The sequence below is a fragment of the Amblyraja radiata genome, chromosome 34 (assembly GCF_010909765.2).
Source record: "Amblyraja radiata isolate CabotCenter1 chromosome 34, sAmbRad1.1.pri, whole genome shotgun sequence".
Taxonomy (NCBI): domain Eukaryota; kingdom Metazoa; phylum Chordata; class Chondrichthyes; order Rajiformes; family Rajidae; genus Amblyraja; species Amblyraja radiata.
Genome location: NC_045989.1, coordinates 16644382 through 16662363, shown reverse-complemented (window position 1 = coordinate 16662363; position 17982 = coordinate 16644382). Strand labels below are relative to the sequence as shown.

At 39.8% G+C, this 17982-nt stretch overlaps 1 protein-coding gene across 3 annotated transcripts in view; it reads right to left on the bottom strand.

The window, feature by feature from the left end:
* The window catches only part of cgnl1 (cingulin like 1), a 116136-nt gene that overhangs the window by 71328 nt on the left and 26826 nt on the right, over positions 1-17982 (bottom strand). For all 3 annotated transcript variants that reach the window (XM_033050511.1, XM_033050512.1, XM_033050510.1), the window contains exons 3-7: positions 15757-15836; positions 11014-11122; positions 5409-5528; positions 5152-5300; positions 2715-2853 (exon numbers count right to left, since the gene is read on the bottom strand). In XM_033050511.1, the coding sequence (XP_032906402.1) occupies positions 2715-2853; positions 5152-5300; positions 5409-5528; positions 11014-11122; positions 15757-15836 (597 nt within the window). The remainder of the gene's footprint in view (positions 1-2714; positions 2854-5151; positions 5301-5408; positions 5529-11013; positions 11123-15756; positions 15837-17982) is intronic.

Here is a 17982-nt window from a genome sequence, read left to right as displayed (position 1 = left end):
TTGCGTTGTACCAACTGGAACAGGTGACCGATTGCTCAATACATTTGTCTTGCATCGATTGTGTCAAGCAGGCTCGAATGTGTTCGCTTGTACAGGAGTAGGCACACAAACAAGACAAGCACACTTTTGTTTTACTTTTGTTCAACTTGCTGCTGTAATCTCCAGCATCTGTGAGAGTGGTACTGACAAGGAAGCCAAGAACGCAAGCAGCAATTCCATCAACCGGCTGAGAGCAACAAATAGCAGAGGGCTAGGAAAGGAACCGAGCACTTTCCCCCTCTGCATACAACCTCAATTTTAACAAATAATTGCACAAGGCAGAAAAAGTATGCTAAATCAATGATGTACAACCTGCTTTTGCTAAATTTCCAACAGTTCTGATCTTATCCTGCACTCATTATCCTCATAACTCCAGCTCTTTGAACTCTCAATCACACTCAAAGTTTAGTAACTTGCTAATTGATTAATTTTGCAATAGGCTGAATAACTTAGCATCAAACTATCATTCGGAAGATATTTGCAGAACATAGAACAGTACAGCACAGGAACAGGCCCTCCAGCCTTTCTCTTAACTTTTTTTGAAAATGTATTACAATAGATGTTTACGATCTGTGTTCATCTTTCAAACTGAAGAATTTCGGGAGCAAGAAAGAAGAAGAACCGTACAGCTGCAGAACATTAAAACATGGAAACGTTGACATTCATTGTATATCTGTGTTGCTGACATTGTTAAGGAAGCTGAAAACATTTGTTTATGTTGGGTTCATCTGGCCTGACACTCACGAACAATGGCATGGAAAATAATGCAATGTTATAGAACAAAGCAAGAATGACCAGTTTTTGATTCCAGCCCAATGCAGGAATTTCCTAATCCCAGATTACAAATTTAGATACATCTCCAACAACTTCAATGCAAAGTACTGTTTGAAGATTAATTTATTTGTAGATCTTTTAATACAATAACATCATGGCTTTAAACAAACACAGGATGATTTTGTGCGTGGGAGATCATGTCTCACAAATTTGAGTGAGCTTTTTTGAAGAAACCATGAAGTTTAATGAGGGCAGGGATGCATGCGTAGTCCATATGGACTTCAGCAAGGCATATTTATTTCTGCATTTCAGACTTTATTCCTTGGGGACACAGGAGGCTGAAGGGTAATCTTATAGAGGTGTATAAAATCATGAGGAGAATAAGTAATGTGAGTGCAGTCTTTTTTCCATGGTGGGGGAATCTAGAATATGAGGGCATTGGTTTAAGATGAGAGGAGAAAGATTTAATAGGAACCTGAGGGGAAACCTTTTCACAAAGGACAGTGGTATATGGAACAATCTGCCAGAATAAGTAGTTGAGGCAGGTACAATACAACATTTAAAAGACATTTGATCAGGTACATGGATAGAAAACATCTAGTGGGATATTGGTCAAACTTGTGTAAAAGTAGTAACTAAGATGGGGCATCTTGGTTGGCAAGGATGAGTTGGGCTGCAGGGCCCATTAATCTGCTACATGATTCTATAAAGATAGTTACACCAGCATGTTGTGTCTATCTTCGATTTAAACCAGCATCTGCAGTTCTTTCCTACACATTTTATTAGGAAGAAGGGTCTCGACCCGAAAACGTCAATCATTCCTTCTCTCCAGAGATGCTGCATGTCCCACTGAGTTACTCCAGCATTTTGTGTCTCTCTTCAATTTAAACCAGCACCTGCAGTTCTTTCCTACCTATCTATAAAGATAGTTCTGTGATAGCTTCTTATAATGAATGTCCAACTCAAGAAATAACTGCTATTTACAAGTAACTCTCTCGCTGTGGATGAAGGAGGCTCCTGGTGTTATTGTGCCATCTGCAACCAAGCGCTAATATTCAGTGCATCTCCAGCTCCACCCTGTGCTATCAAGGTAGTTATTGAACAGCCAAGTCATAATTCAAAGTTTGGTTTTGGTATTGATTCATTTTTGTCCTTTGTACTGATATACAGTGAAAAACGTTGTTTTTCCTGCTATCCATACATACCATACATGTGTACACCAGATGGTAAATAGATATCAAATACATTGTCACAGCTACAGAAACGGTGCAGTTAAAAAAAATACAATGACCGCATCAAGGTAGACTGGAAGATCAGGAATACATCCTTAACATATGAGTGGTCCATGAATAGTCTTAGAGCAGCGTGGAAGAAACTGTACTTGAATGTGGTGCTGCATGCTTTCTTGCTTTTGTATCTTCTGCCTAACCGGAGAGGGAAGAAGATAGAATGGCTGGGATGCGAGTGGTTTGTGTGATGATCTGGGTTATGTACAGATATCTCTTGCAGAGTGGTCCAATTGTTCATTCAGGTATGAAGCGGTTTAACATTGGGGGAAAAAAAACCCTTTCCAAGGATTTTACAATGGCGAGGAATGTGAAGGAATTTGCAGTGTCTGTCCCACCGGGGAGCGGAGGGTGACAGAAATCACAGCTCACTCACACACAGAAATCCACAACAGACGAATCTACCACCAACATCAACTAGCAAACACCATGTAGCCTTTTGGTAGACGAGGCAACAACAAAACTATTGTCCAATGGGAAGGAGACCTGATCACACAAACAAAAAAAACAATATTTTACAATCTTGGGATTTCAGTGAGATGCACAGGAGGTTTGGCAAAGAGCAGAGTACAGGGAGGGAGGGAAAAGCCGTGCAGACAACTGTTATCTACTTACCATTATCAGCGTCTCTTTCTCCTCATTGTCGGCAGTGAACTTTGCACGATCCAGCTCATCGTGCATTTCCGAGAGCTGATCTTGCAAGTCCCGAATTTCACTCTGGTACTGCTCCCTCTCCATCTTCACTTGCACCAATCTGACAGAAACACGTCAGTACATTATTTCCTTTCCAACCACAGCACACTTTACATCATCGACAGCAAAAATGTCCATTTACAGTGCACCTCTAACCCAGCAAAATCTCCCAAAGTACTTCAGGGGAACTGTTACGGAACTACGGCATAAAATATTAGTGTAGATAGCGAGAAACCTAATCTGTGAGGCAGGGTTTAACAATGTAAACAGAGAATGCTCAAATAATTGGGTAGATTTAGGCAACATCTGTGGAAAGAGACACAAAGTCATGGAGTAATTAAGCAGGTCGGGCAGCTTCTTTGGAGAATATGGATAGGCAATGTTTCGGGACGAAACCTAAAATGTCGCCCGTTCAGAAATGCTGCCTGATCTACTGAGTTACTGAAGATCTTTGTGTCCTTTTGTTAATTAACCAGCATCTGCAGTTCTTTGTTTCTACGTCTGTGGAAAGAGAAACAGTTAAACATTCTGGGTAAAAATTAAGTAAAGATATGAACTGATTTTCTGTTTTTATTTCAGGGTAAGGGAGTCTAAAACTAGAGGGCATAGGTTTAAGGTGAGAGGGGTAGATTTAAAGGGGACCTGAGGAGCATACGTTTCAACATAGATGGTGGTGAGAATATGGAATGAGCTGCCAGAGGAAATATTAGGGGCAAGTGAAATGACAACATTTAAAATACATTTAAACAGGTTCAATGGATAGGAAAGGTTGAGAAGGAAATGGGCCAAATGCCACAAAAGGAACCAGCTCAGGAAAACGCATTGGTCAGCATGGATGAGTTGGACTGAGGGGCCTGCTTCTGTGCTGGAGAACTTTACCACTCTAAGCTTTGAGAAATGTGAGGGGGGAAAAATCAGTACTTGTAACATCCACCCAGGTGACACCAGTTTACCAGCCCTGCAACAGTCATCGCACAAAAATACACAAAACAGAAGCTTCTAGTGCCCATGAACAAATTGAATCTAAGAAACTAACTTTTACCATGGATTTGATTTGGATCCTATCTCACTTAGCTCTGAGAAAAAGGAGAAATAGAAATGACAAAGATTTTTTTAAATGACAGGCCCGAGCCCAATTTTTGGTGTATCAAGCCAGTAACAAAAAGCTGAAGTTTGTAACAAGCTTTGGAAAGTACTGCCAGAATTTAGCTTGATGTTGTAGAATTGCAAATGTGTAAACAAATTATAGCCAAACATGGTGAAATAATATTCTTCAGTGGAATGGTTATCATATAGGATGGTATCAATGAAACAAAGCCGCAACTGAAACATTGACCTCCAATAGGACTAACAGATTGTATTATATTTTGTCCTCTCTGCAGTCAGACTCCAGAAATAATGCATGCATGTTCTCCAGAGATGGAGGCCAAGAAATGTTGCTAAGAACAAATTATGGGTTTGTATGCCAGTAAAACCTTTCTTGCTTCTCATGCTTGATGGATTTTTTTTGAAGATGGCATTTGTCCAGAGTTTCCATCTAATTACTGATTTTTGAAATGAAGATTGCAAAAGAGTGTATCTATGGCAGACAAGAATCATTGACAGTTACCTCTGGATCTCGATAGGAAGGAACTGCAGATGCTTGTTTAAATCAAAGACTGACACAAAATGTTGGAGTAACTCAATGGGACAGACACTATCTCTGGAGAGAAGGAATGGGTGATGTTTTGGGTCGAGACACTTCTTCAGACGGAAAGTCACGGGAAAGTGAAATGAGAGAACATATAGAACAAATGAATGAAAGATATGCAACAAAAAACAGGTAACAGTTCAAGTAACTTCAAGTAACCCCTGCATTCCCTCTCTCTCTAGAGATACTGTTATTGTTATTCTTTTGTATATCTTTCATTCATTTGTTCTATATTTCTCTCCATTATCGTCTATATCTCTCGGTTCCCTTTCCTGTGACTTTCAGTCTGAAGAAGGGTCTAGACCCGAAATATCGCCCATTCCTTCTCTCCAGAGATACTGTCTGTCCCGCTGAGTTCTCCAGAACTTTGGATTGAGTACCTCTGGATCTCTGTGGTTAACAGTGAATACACCAGTGAAGCACTGGTGAAAGCAGCAAATGCTGTAATTCTTCCAACTGCAAGGCCCAGGATTAAAAATTTGAGTCAATGCCAAGTGCTAAATTAATAAATTTAGTAAATTGACAATTAATATTTTGTAATCTCATTCGAGTACAAATATTATGTAACATTATAATTTATTTTACTTGATAGTTTTTTTTAAATCACTAAGTAAAGATGCATTTAATCGAGTTATACATTCCCTCAGATATCCAACCCTGCCTACTCACTCTTCCAGTTGATTTCGTAGCTCTTTATCACTTTTTGCTAGCTGCTCCCGTAAACGATTATTTTCTTCTATATTTTCTTCCATTTCATACTGTAGGCTTTTGAGATTGCCTTTGGTCCTATCTTTTTGCTCTCTCTCATTCTGTTGTCTCTAAAACACAAGAGTTGGCTGTCAGTTAACGTCTTTGACATTACAACCAATGTAACATAAATCCACAGGTTAAGAAGAGTCAGGTCAAGAGTGTTTTATTCGTAATACCAAGATCAATTCATCCAGTTTTCTTTGCAGTTCTTCTGCTTTCTTCTCCGCTGCCAGCACTTTCTTTTCAAGCGCATTTTTCTGCTCCAATAGTGCTTGGTATTCAGAGGAGGTGTCATCCTGAAAATCAAACGTACACAAACATCAACACACTTGTTCTTTCACAAAGTATAAAGAGAGATGAACACAGTCCAGTCCATTGCAGGCTCACCGTTTCTTTCTATCCAGTCCACCTTCATAGTGCTTGTAAGAAGGAACAGCAGATGCTGGTTTAAACCAAAGATAGACAGAAAAAACTGGAAAAAATAGAGAAGTTTGAAAGCCCTGTACCTCCAGACCCAAGAAGAGCTTCCCTTCCACTGCTGTCGGACTCCTGAACCAATCAATTTCTTCACACCTCATTTCCAGAGGTCCTGCCACATACTCTTAATCTTAACTCTACTTCATTCAGCTAATCTGTTAGTGCACTTCAAGTAATTTATTTTGTACTTCAGATTGTGCAACACTCTTTGTACAATCCCGCTGTTTGCAATCATCATTATTTTTATTGCTGCATCTATCATTATCATATCTATGAGGTTATTGCAAACAATAAACTCACTTGCACCCTGGTGTGTATGGCAATAAATCAATTTGAATTTGAACCCGGCCCCGGCGGGAAAGATCTGACTGTCGACCTTTTGTAGCAGACTTGGTGACCTTTAGTACAGGTAGCCTGGTCCATGACACATCAAGCACAATACTTGACTCACTAACAGATCCCAAAGGAGAAGCCCCCCTGTGTAGGAAGGAACTGCAGATGCTGATTTAAACTGAAGATAGACACAAAAAGCTGGAGTAACTCAGCAGGACAGGCAGCATCTCTGGAGAGAAGGGATGATCTCTGGAGGGTGATGTTTCAGGTTCCCTTCTTCAGTCTAGTCAAGGGAAAGGGAAACGAGAGATATAGATGATGATGATGTAGAGAGATAAAGAACAATGAATGAGATTGGAGGCTGGGATTCCTCCTGCAGACAGCACGAGAGCCAATGCGTACACAGGCCTTGAACACAAATCAGTTTGTAAACTTTCAATGGTCCTGGCAAACTTGACAGATTAGCCAGCTGAACACTAACAGCACACTGGGTCAAGCATGGAGGTCATTTAGCTCTGGCTCTGCCAATCTGCATCCAAGATAAATAGAATATCATCTTAGGAAAGAATGCACACATTCCACATACAAGAACAAGCTACTCTTTGTTTTATATTTTCCTGTATCTTGTTTTTAAAATTCTAACATGTTGATGAATTTTCACATTGTCATGAATAGCTGAATTGACAGGATAACAGTAAGAAGAAGGGGTTCGACCCGAAATGTCACCTATTCCTTTTCTCCAGAGACGCTGCCTGACCCACCGAGTTACTCCGGCTTTGTGTGTCCATCTAACAGTAACACCACAAGAATACTTGTTGGATTTGCCGTGCCATAAATTCATGTCATAGAAGTAGAATCAGGCCATTCTGCCCATCAAGTCTGCTCCACCATTCAATTATGGCTGACCTATCTTTCTGTCTCAACCCCATTCTCCTGCCTTCTCCCCATAACCCTTGGTGTCCATCAGAAAATCTTAAACTGCAATGCTCATCTGTTTTGTTAAGATAAATGTTATTTCTAAGATTCTTCTTGTCAAAGACAGAAAATGTGAGAATTATTCAGCAGGCCAGGTAACCACTGAGGAGGAACAAACAGTTCAAAACAGAAACGATCAGGTCAAATATTCACTATTTACTTTAGTTCTGTAGTCCTCAGCTATTTCCAAGATGTTAGTTTTGTAATTTTCCCCATGAGAACCAGCACAAAATATCTAATATTTCTGCCACTTCCCTATTTCCCAGTCTCAGACTAACCAATATCAAATGTTGCTAGTTTTTCCCCTTTTAACATCTATATAGAAAATCATAGAACGTATATTCATTTACGTTCTATGGTCTAATATTGTTTTCTACTTTCCTTTTCTTATTGGTCTTCTTTTGGATTTATTCAGTAATCGGACTTACAGTTTGTATAATAAACAAAGACAGCAAATTAGATGCTTACACAAGTGCAGCGACATCACTAGCAACAGGCAGTAAGTAGCAGGGGAGGGTGCACGATACCCTGGAGAATAGTCCCAAAGAATTTGGAGAATAGTTCCAAAGAAAACAGGGGTGGCACGGTGATGCAGCGGTAGAGTTGGAGCGCTGGAGACGCGGGTTTGATCCCGACTACCAGGGTGCTGTCTGTACGGAGTTTGTACGTTCTCCCCGTTACTGCGTGGGTTTTCTCCAAGATCTTCAATTTCCTCCTACACTCCAAAGATGTACAGGTTTGTAGGTTAATTGGCTTGGTAGAAGTGAAAATTGTCCCTAGTGTGTGTAGGATAGTGCTAATGTGCGGGGATTGCTGGTTGGAGCGGACTTGGTAGGCCAAAGGGCCCGTTTCCTTGCTGTATCCAACTAAACTAAACTTTATCCGGCTTTGTGAGTTGCTCTAGAACCATGACATTTTGAAAGGTGACAACCAGTCTCCTTCAAAAGCCCAACATGCTGGTTATCATGTCCCTGAGATTTATGGCCTTTCTGTCCCTTTCCCCAACAATGTTCTTTTTTACAAATATTAGTTTCTCTAACCTCATTATTTACTCTAGTTCTGTAATCCTCAGCTAGTTTCAGGTTTGTTTTATATATTTTACCATGAAGACAAATGCAAAATGTTCAATATTTTTGCCACTTCCTTATTTCCCCAATCTCAATCTGGCCCATCTTAACTTTTGCTCTTATTTTTCCTTCTCAACATCTATATAGAAAATCCTACAACCTGTTTTAATTTATGTTCTATGGTCTACTTTTGTATTCTACTTTCCTTTTCTTATTGGTCTTCCTTTGCTCAATTCTGAAATTGTCCTAAGCCTTAAATAAAATCAACAGACAAATTAAAATGTGATCTCTTTATTGCAGCTGTTACTATCATATACCACATGGAACTCTTCAGGCAAGACACAGTAACATATAAAGTCATGTTCCTTCAGGCTTTATTCCTAATGCTTTAGATTGAACAATTGAAACATGTTTTTCCTGACTGCATTACACAGTGGAACACCACCCTCAGCTTCGAGTTATTTCTGGCACATAAAAGCTATAATTGATTACAGTACATTACTATATTGAAAGGCAGCACCGCAACATTAAGATATATTATTCTAAGCAAATAGAACAGAACAATTGTATATATATATATATATTGATATATATTGATATAGATATATGTGCATATATGTGTGTGTGTGTGTGTGTGTGTGTGTGTGTGTGTGTGTGTGTGTGTGTGTGTGTGTGTGTGTGCGCGCGTATTTCAAATTGTTCTGTACTATTTGTGTTTCTGTGATGTCTTTATTACTTATTTTATTCTGATTATATGTTTATATTTCCTGTTAACCTATGTAAGGTGTCCTTGAGATGTCTGAAAGGCGCCCAATAAATAAAATTTATTATTATTATTATTATTTGCTTACAGCAACATTTTTGGCCATTTTAAGCTCAAACGATGATTATTTGACTTGACATTATTATATAGCAAGCACCAGAAAACTACACATGATAAATGTGTATAACAGTTCATTACAAGGTCCATCTGATAACTATTGTAAAGATTAGGATTTCTTATGTGTGATTTTTGTTTTAAAATCGCACCCGAGCATAAGTTCCACGCGTTTGAGTATTAATCTTTCATTAACATTATCGCGTACAAAATTACACTCGTTTTATTAATATTCTGTTTTTTGTTACATTGAATAAAAAATTGGGATATGTAGCATCATTTACGTAAACTATCATGCCATAATACTGAAATTGCCCAGGCCAAATTTCTTCTCTGTGTTGTGTTGACCATTTGAAGTGGCCCAGCAAGTCACTCAGTTCAGGGATCAAGTGTGGATGGACAATAAACGCTAGTCTTGTCATGCTGTGAATATTTAAATAATGAAATACAAACACCATCCAGATTTGACTGAAAACTAACAATCAATAATTATTTTAATGTCAAAACTGTGGCTTTTACTTTGAGTATGCAGCATGAAAAGAGTCCCTTCGGCTCATCGAGTGTGTGCCAAGCATCAACCAAACAGTTACATTGGTTTTATTCTCCCCACATTCCCATTAACTCGCCAAGGATTCTGCCACTCACCCATATACAAGGGGCAAATTACAATGGCCAATTAATCTGCCACCCCATACATCTCTGGGGTGTGGAGGAATCTGAAGTGCGCAGAGAAAAGCAATGCTGCCTCAGGAAGAACGTGCAAACTCCACACAGACGTCAGGATTTAACTCGGGTTGCAAGTGCATTGAGACAGCAGTATTACCCCGAGTCACTGTGTTAATCATATAGGAGACGGCTTTGGCAAGACCATGGATTATTATGTGCAATTTTGGTCTCCTTACCTACAAAAAATACATTGACACAGAGAGAACCCAGCAAAGATTCACTGGACCGGTTCCAGGGATGGCAGTTTGCTTAACGAGGAGAGATTGAGTAGATTTTGTTTGCCAGAGTCTAGAAGGATCTTATATCACTCAACAAACCAAATTCAGAGATAATGCTTCCCCTAGCTAAGGAGTTTGGAACTGTCCCACTTAGGCAATTTTTTAGGTGACTGTCAAGTTGATGGCAGTCGCCTGAAAAACCGGCAACTGGAACGGCGACTGTCAGAGTGGAACACACACACACACACACAAACATATTGCAGGTGGGGTACAGGGCAAGCGGGGGGAGCGCTGTCTGAAATTCACACGGTGCAAAGCACACCCTGCGATGAACAGGAACGTTGGCGCTGTAATTAAGATGGCTAAAGCACAGTGTACGGTAAGTCCTTTAAAAGAGGGGGGATGGGGGGGGAGAAGGAGTGGAGACAACTTTTAAGAAACCAGACAACATTTAAGAAGCCAGAGATACACGGCTGTGAAGCTTGGCGGACATTTAACATTACCTGTCAGTTAACCTTGGTTTGGAAAACTACTGCTTACGTTTTATTTCCCCAATGACATTCACCGGTCAGCACCGGCCCCAGCCTATGAGAACCTCCAAGAACCTTCAACCTCCTGGTGACCCACTAGGACCTCCTGGCGACCCACCTACGGCACGAGAATTCTCGCTATGCTTCATTCTTGTTGCCGCTAATTTTTCAACACGTTTTCACCATGAAGGCGACTCACCAGCAACCACCCGCGAACATGTGGCGACCATGTGGCGACCGCATAGTCTCCTGCAGCCGCCTAAAAAGTCGCCTAAGTGGGACAGACTCATTTTGGTCACAGTATCAGAATTAGAGGTAGTCCATTTAGTCATGAGATGAAGAGCAATTTCATGGTGCAAGGGGTATTGAATCTTTAACTTTTTTGCCCCAGAGTATTGTGCAAGCTCAGTCATATAAACAGAGAACGATAGATTCCAGGATGTAAAGGTAATCAAGACTGTGTGAACTTGCAGGAAAATGAAGAGGAGATCGACCAGCCGTGATTTTGATGAATGAAGCATAAGAGTAATTGCACGCCTCATGTTGCTATTTCATATATTTTTATGTTCTTTACTCACCTTTTTGTCCTTTTGTCTTTCCAAACTGACTGCACTCTTTGATTTTAAGGTCTGGATTTTCTCAAATACCAAATTGACTTTCTTTTTAGTGGCATCTTCATCCTGACTCCTGAAGAAGAGACAACAGTTTACATCAACAGTCGCCTAATTGCTTTGGACAACAGCCCAAATAATCAGCCCCAGTGCCTCAGATAGCAATTCACCGGAGCAGACATACTTAGGAGGCAATGAAGTAGAAAATACATTATTCAAATATCTAGTGATTGCTACTTTATTCACTCAGTTTTCAACGTCCTGAAAGTGCTTTGTCCACTTATTCCATAAACACAAACTAAATGACCAGCTTCTTTGGTGAAGCAGTCACATAATTCTACCCACAAATCGTTCCTCTGACATTGGAATTAATTGGAGCTGAAAAATAAATGCCCAGTGTGATTAAAATGTTTTAACAAAATGAGGTAATCCATCTAGGATATTAGAAGTATGGGTAGATAATGGTAAGTTTAGAATTATAAACCTGCATTGTTTTCAGGGAATAAGGTTGCTGTGTTGTGTAACTGATTTATGCCAATTGTAATGCATGTTCTCCTGATCAAAACATATTTATTAAATGGGTCATACTCTGAACAAACAAAGTTGTGCGCAAACTGCACAATTTGCACAGCACAATTTTCCTTTTTGAGATTAAAATAAGCATGGAATGAGACTTGCTAAGAATAAACCCGAACCGAGTGTGATTATCTTCACTGGAGCACCAACTAAAAAGGAGTCAGGAAGCTGTAACAGAGTGATTTAGTGCAAGAAGCAACGGTGGGGTTATTAGCACTCACCACTATTACAGGGTAAGCAGGCCAGCAATAACTGGCGCCCAGACACGCATGGTTAAATACAGAACTCAGAGTTTGCTGGGCGTTTTTGCCAAGTTGTTCCTCATGTTTTGCTGCTATGGTATGTGCTGAGAGACATGTGCTGGCATTTAAATACACAAACCCCAAGACTCTGTGATATCTGCCCATTATTCTTTCCTAAAAGGTTATAGCTTGTCCAAATCAGTGTGTGTGTGCATTTAACGGGGTGATAGTCTTAATCACTGCCAACTCTCCTGGCACTAAAAAGTGGATTCTCATTCCTTCAATTAATATCGATGATCTTCCGCAAAATATTTTTTACATTATCGTTGCTTAAATCTCCTTCTCAAACCCTTCTTTCCTTCCGTTTATTTATTTCACGCTATAAATTTCCACTGGATTAAATTTGATCGACACATTAACGTATATACAAAGTGTACCTCATTGAGTATCCTCCAGTGCGATTGCCGTGAAGGGTGCAGCATTGGCTTGGACTTCTGCAAGACGCTGCATAAAGGTTCATGTCAAGTCTGTGGGTAACTACTGAGGGCATAATGAACAGCAAGTGCTGTTCATTCACTGCTGGACTCAGAATTTGGGCCAATGTTTTTAATTATTAATAGTATTCACTTTGCGCAATGGGAAGACTGTTTATTCAGGTCAGTGAATCCATACGAGGGGGGGAGAGAAGAGAATATATTCTACTTTCTACAAATTTTTCTTGCACAATGATCATGCCATTAGTATTTTTTATATTCTTTTGTTCTATTTTGCAGAGAGCTTCTATCCTAACCTTCAATTTTCACAGCTGTTTTCAAAAAACTTTGTTTGGCTGTTTATCCAATGCCTCCTGTGATGGGTGTCTACATTCCTGACATTTTAAACCTGTCGTTCCCTTCCCCCTGGCTGATTTTGTTTAGCCCTATTAATAAACTGGCTTTTCTTAGAGTTTCCAGTTCTAGCAAACAGTCCACACCCATCGTAGTTTTCTCACTTTACAGATAGAGGAAGGGAAATTGTAAAATTTGTTTTCATTTCACATTTTCAGCAATTGCAGTTTATCCCTTCAGCTCATGTACAAGTCAAGAGACTGAATGAAGCTGGAAAATCTCACTCAAGGGATTTTGTTTTAAATTACTGAGCTGGAAGTTAAATGTTTACAGATTTTCACACCTAAAGCACAATCCACCTATATCCACCTTTCTCTATAGTAGGAAATCTGCTTGCAATTATAATGGGATAAATGTGGAAATTATGCAAACATGACCTAGTCCATTTATATCATCAGCAATACATACCCCTGAGTTTGAGGTGGTCTGAGCCAAACACGCCATGTCTTAAGTTACTCCAGCATTTTGTGTCTACCTTCAATGTCTGAAGGTGTCAGGTTGATGCTGGATTCACCAACAGCAACAAAAATAACAGCAAAGCCATCGCACTTTACCTCAGACTTCCCATTGACTGAACTGATACATGCTGTAGTCCAGCAACCTGCCAAGATACACTGCCTTGGACCAGAGCTATTAGACGGACACGTGGGTGTGTTGGCTACGAGAGGGCTGTTACCCTTTGTCAAACTGTAACCTGGGGTCAGGGCAGAGGTGAAGGGAGGAGGGGACAAATTATGCAAGCTGGACTCGAGAACACTGTATGGAACAGCTCACAGCAAATACAGTTTATGAGACTTACCAGCTTTTCACTTTTACTTCGCATTGAGTTTCCATTTACATAAGATTTAATTATTTTTAAACCGAGGTATTGCCTGACAGGAAGATTGAAGATGAGAGGAACAGTTCTGAGTTAGCTCACAATAGGGCACAATATGTTCCAATTTAAGCAAAGTTGAAGATTCTAGGTTAACCAAGAGAGCAAAGGATTTGAAGCATTGAATCCATTTGTTGGGATTCAGACATGGAATAGCAAGAGAGATTGGCATGGATTTGGGAAGCAACACCATCTTCATGCACTTTGAACATTTAATGCAAGTGAGATTATTTAAGATGTAAAAGTGATTAAAGATTGTTTTTTGAGGATAAAGTAACCAAAAGCAGATTTAAAAGGAGAGGGAACTATACACGACATTGGCCAACATGAGATCTGGAACTGCAATGGAGTCATAAGTATTCAGTCTGAAGAAGGGTTTTGGCCCGAAACGTTGCCTATTTCCTTCGCTCCATAGATGCTGCCGCACCCGCTGAGTTTCTCCAGCAATTTTGTCTACCTTCATAAGTATTCAGGTTAGATTAAGGTCAATGGAGAGGAGGCGAGTATCAAGAACACAATAAGCTTAGAGAGGCCACACTGGGGAGAAACCAGAAAACGATGCAGATTCAGATCTGGGATATGGAAGAAATGCTGCTCACCATTCACAAAAGGAAGGAAATGGGAGGGAAAATGTGGCAGCAACTGCAAAGGTATAAAGTAGGAGAGAGAAGCCAAGGGATCACACTATCGTGGAAAATTAGAGAGTTTGTTAAAACAACAGGATTGGCAGTGATTTATATAGACAATCCATATATGGCAATGGAAGATTAATATCTACCGAAAGCTCCCAAGTCTGCAAACCTTGGACTAAATATCACACGGGGGTGGGGTGGAGGAGCAAGGTGAGGAAAATAATGGTTTAAAGGAGACAAAAATCGAGGCAGTGATAGAGACAGTAGCTTAGATATATGGAATCAAGAGACTGAAATGTTGGAAATTTGTACAAATTCAAATAACAATTTGCACTTGGTTCAGGTTATTGGATAATTAATATTATTCAATGCAGAAAAATGATTAAAAACAGAAAATGTTTTTTTCACTTCTGTGTACTTTAACAAATAGACTGATGAATGCATTACTACAGAAGTATAAAACTTTGGGTATGCTGCATTTGGAGTAGTGTGAGCAGATCTGGTTGCCATATTACAGGACAGATGTAGAGGTTTCGGAGAGTGTGTAAAAGAAGTTTACCAGGATGTTGCCTCAAGTTAAGTATTTTAGCTGCAAGGAGACGTTGGGCAAACTTTGACTGTTTTCTCTGAGTGTTACAGGCCACAGGTGATCCAAAAGAAACATATAAAATTATGGGAGGCACAGATGGTACAAATAGCATTTCCCAGGGTGGAAATGTCTACCACTCAAAGGCATCATTTTAAGGTGAGAGGGGATACTTTTAAACAGCGATTTGCAAGGTTAGATTTTTTTTGTTCATAGAGTGGTAGGTTCCCAGAAAATGCTGCCAGGGGAGGTGGTAGAAGCAGATATATTAGCAACATTGAAGAGGCATTTAGATAGACACATGAGTGGACAGGAAAAGGAGGGATATGGCAAACTGGATTAGTCTAAGTTGTTTGCACAGACATCATTAGACGAAGGCCCTGATCCCGTGCTGCACTGGTTTATGGCTATAATGTAAAAATGGAATATGCTGAACAGCAAAGTAATTGAATATTTCCCAATGTAATCAAAGGGAACAAAAATTGGTTCTCTCATTAAGCAGTTCCATTTAAACCAGCCTGTATGTTGAATCTCCTTTGGCACCTATAAGTATTACTGAATAATTAGTATTTGAACAGAAGAAACTCACAGGCAATCTGATATAAACAAAAGATCCATTTGTAATGGTGATTAAGAATTACCAAAGTGGTGAAAATTTCTTTCATCTGCATTTGCTTTGAACAGCACAAAGAGCATTAAAGATTGACACAACCAGAGGCAAATTCCCTAAAGTATATTAAAAACACAAACAAATAATCTGACGTTAATACCTCCTGAATTCTAGTTTAAAATAATTCATCTCAACCATTAAAGATTTCTGGAAAGTGACGATTTAATAAGCTACGAAACATCCATTTCAAGTTTAGATAATATTTGCACACAGTGTTGAACTGGCTTTGATTTGGATACCAACCCCACTTTTAGATAGTTGTACAGGATTTGTTTTGCCGTCTCCTCATTCGTTTGTTGATCCTTCAAAAGGTCAGGAGTCACCTAAAATATTTTTTTAAAAGATTAAAAATAATTACATTATTGTGCTATTAAAACTTAATTCACTTTATCTTAAAATTCAACATCCATTATATGAAATTTAACTGCAATGACAGATTCAGAAGTAATTAGGAAAAAGTTTCAAAAGAGCAGTGTGTGTTTCAATATATATGTACAAGGATCAAATGCCCCTTTACAACACAACAAAATGGGAATAGCCGAACAAATGTTCAGCATGATAAAAACACAGCAACAATTAGTTAGAAAGTCCTGCCATTAAATGCTTGCCTCTTGAGAGGAACTGGGTGAGAGGAGACATGAAAACTTGCATGTTTGAGAACTTAGCATTTATTTCACCTTTCTTTGGGTCACCAAATTGCTGGCCCATCCAGTTTATATGCGATGAACTCAGACACCAACTGGCCTTCTCTAGCGGTATTGTAGATAATGAGGTGAAGTGGTTTCTCTCCTCAGGTTCCTGCTCTTTCCATACAATGATTGTGATATCCAGGCTCTCTGAACCAAGATTAATAAAGTTTAAAGAGATCCCTTTGTCCAACATCTAATGCTAACGCAGTGAGGACATATACCTCACTTTCTAGAGATGTAGAGGGGAGCGTTATGTCAGGGACCTTCATCACAAGAGTTGGAAAAGCTGTTTTATTCCTCCCTCCATACACTGGTGTTGTCAGCCCACTGGTGGCACAGTGGTAGAGTTGCACCAGAGACCCGGGATTACATCTATAGCTCTTGTTTCCCTTATCCCTAACCAGTCTGAAGAAGGGTCTCGAACTGAAACGTCACCCGTTCCTTCTTTCCAGAGATGCTGCCTGTCCCACTGAGTTACGCCAGCTCTTTGTGTTCCCAGGTTTGATCCTGACTGCGGGTGCTGTCCATATGGAGTTTGTGCATTCTCCCTGTGTCCGCATGGGCTTTCTCTGGGTGGTCCAATTTCAAGAGTCAAACGTCAAGAGTTTTTTATTGTCATACATCCCAGATCAAACAATTAAATTCTTACTTGCAGCAGCACAACAGAATATGTAAGTCTTTGTTCCTCCCAAGAAGTAAATGGGAAGTAAATTCTTCCCAAGCAGTAAATGCCCCTAGTGTGTAGGATAGGGTACGGGTGATCATTGGCCAGTGCAAACTCAGTGGGCTGAAGGGCCTCTTTTGATGCTGTATCTCTAAACTAAACTGAAACAAACTAAAGACCGTCTAAACTATTACTTCCAGCAAGATCATGGTCTCCAGCCACAAACTTCCAGATCTGCCTGTCTCAACCCATGGCATCTGGAGAGCCAAATAGGTTTAATAATTTCTTGAATACAAACATAGTACAATCTTATGTATCTACGGAGAGAAAATTACTCACAAAAGTAATAGAAGAGGAATATAAATCTTGAGAAAGTGTTCCATGTGAAGCTTGAGGAAAGCAAAAATATAATCTTAAATTTGTGCAGTTAAGTATAGAAGCAAAGAAATAGAATTAGTATACATCAGATAGATGGCATCAGCATGTTTCAAAGTATAGGTTGCCACTGCAGAGTATCCCTACATCATCAGCAGGGTTGGGGAGAGGTTGGGGTTAATCAGCCTTGCTGAACACCTACTGACTGAAAGAATCCATGCATCTTGCAGCTTGGAAACTGTAACACCTCTCAGAGTTGATCGCTGGCCCACACTGCTACAGGAGAAAGAGGGTCCCCTGTGCCAATGGAAACATTAGAAGCAAGGAAAGTGAAAAAAAAAGCAGCTTATGTAAGAAAATTAGAAAATCCCGTGATGCAGTGCTGTTCATTTAAACAACGCTGACTAGAGTTACATACAGGCACACCAGGAACATTCACGATACTCCTGAAATAACTCCAAAGCTGAGCAGTTTTCAAAAAGCACAGAACAGTTTTAAATAAAAATCCTTAGAAGGAATGTACTAAATTAACGCCTAAACACACACACACACACACACACACACACACACACACACACGCACACACACACGCACACTCCTCCCTCCTGCTGACTGGGTGAAGATTTGTGTGTATGGATGTGTATCACCTCTCCCTGTCACATGCTTCTTGCATTTGATACATAGAATGCAATAACTCAGCAGCTCCAGTGATTTAATTTAGTTTAGTTTAGAGATACAGCG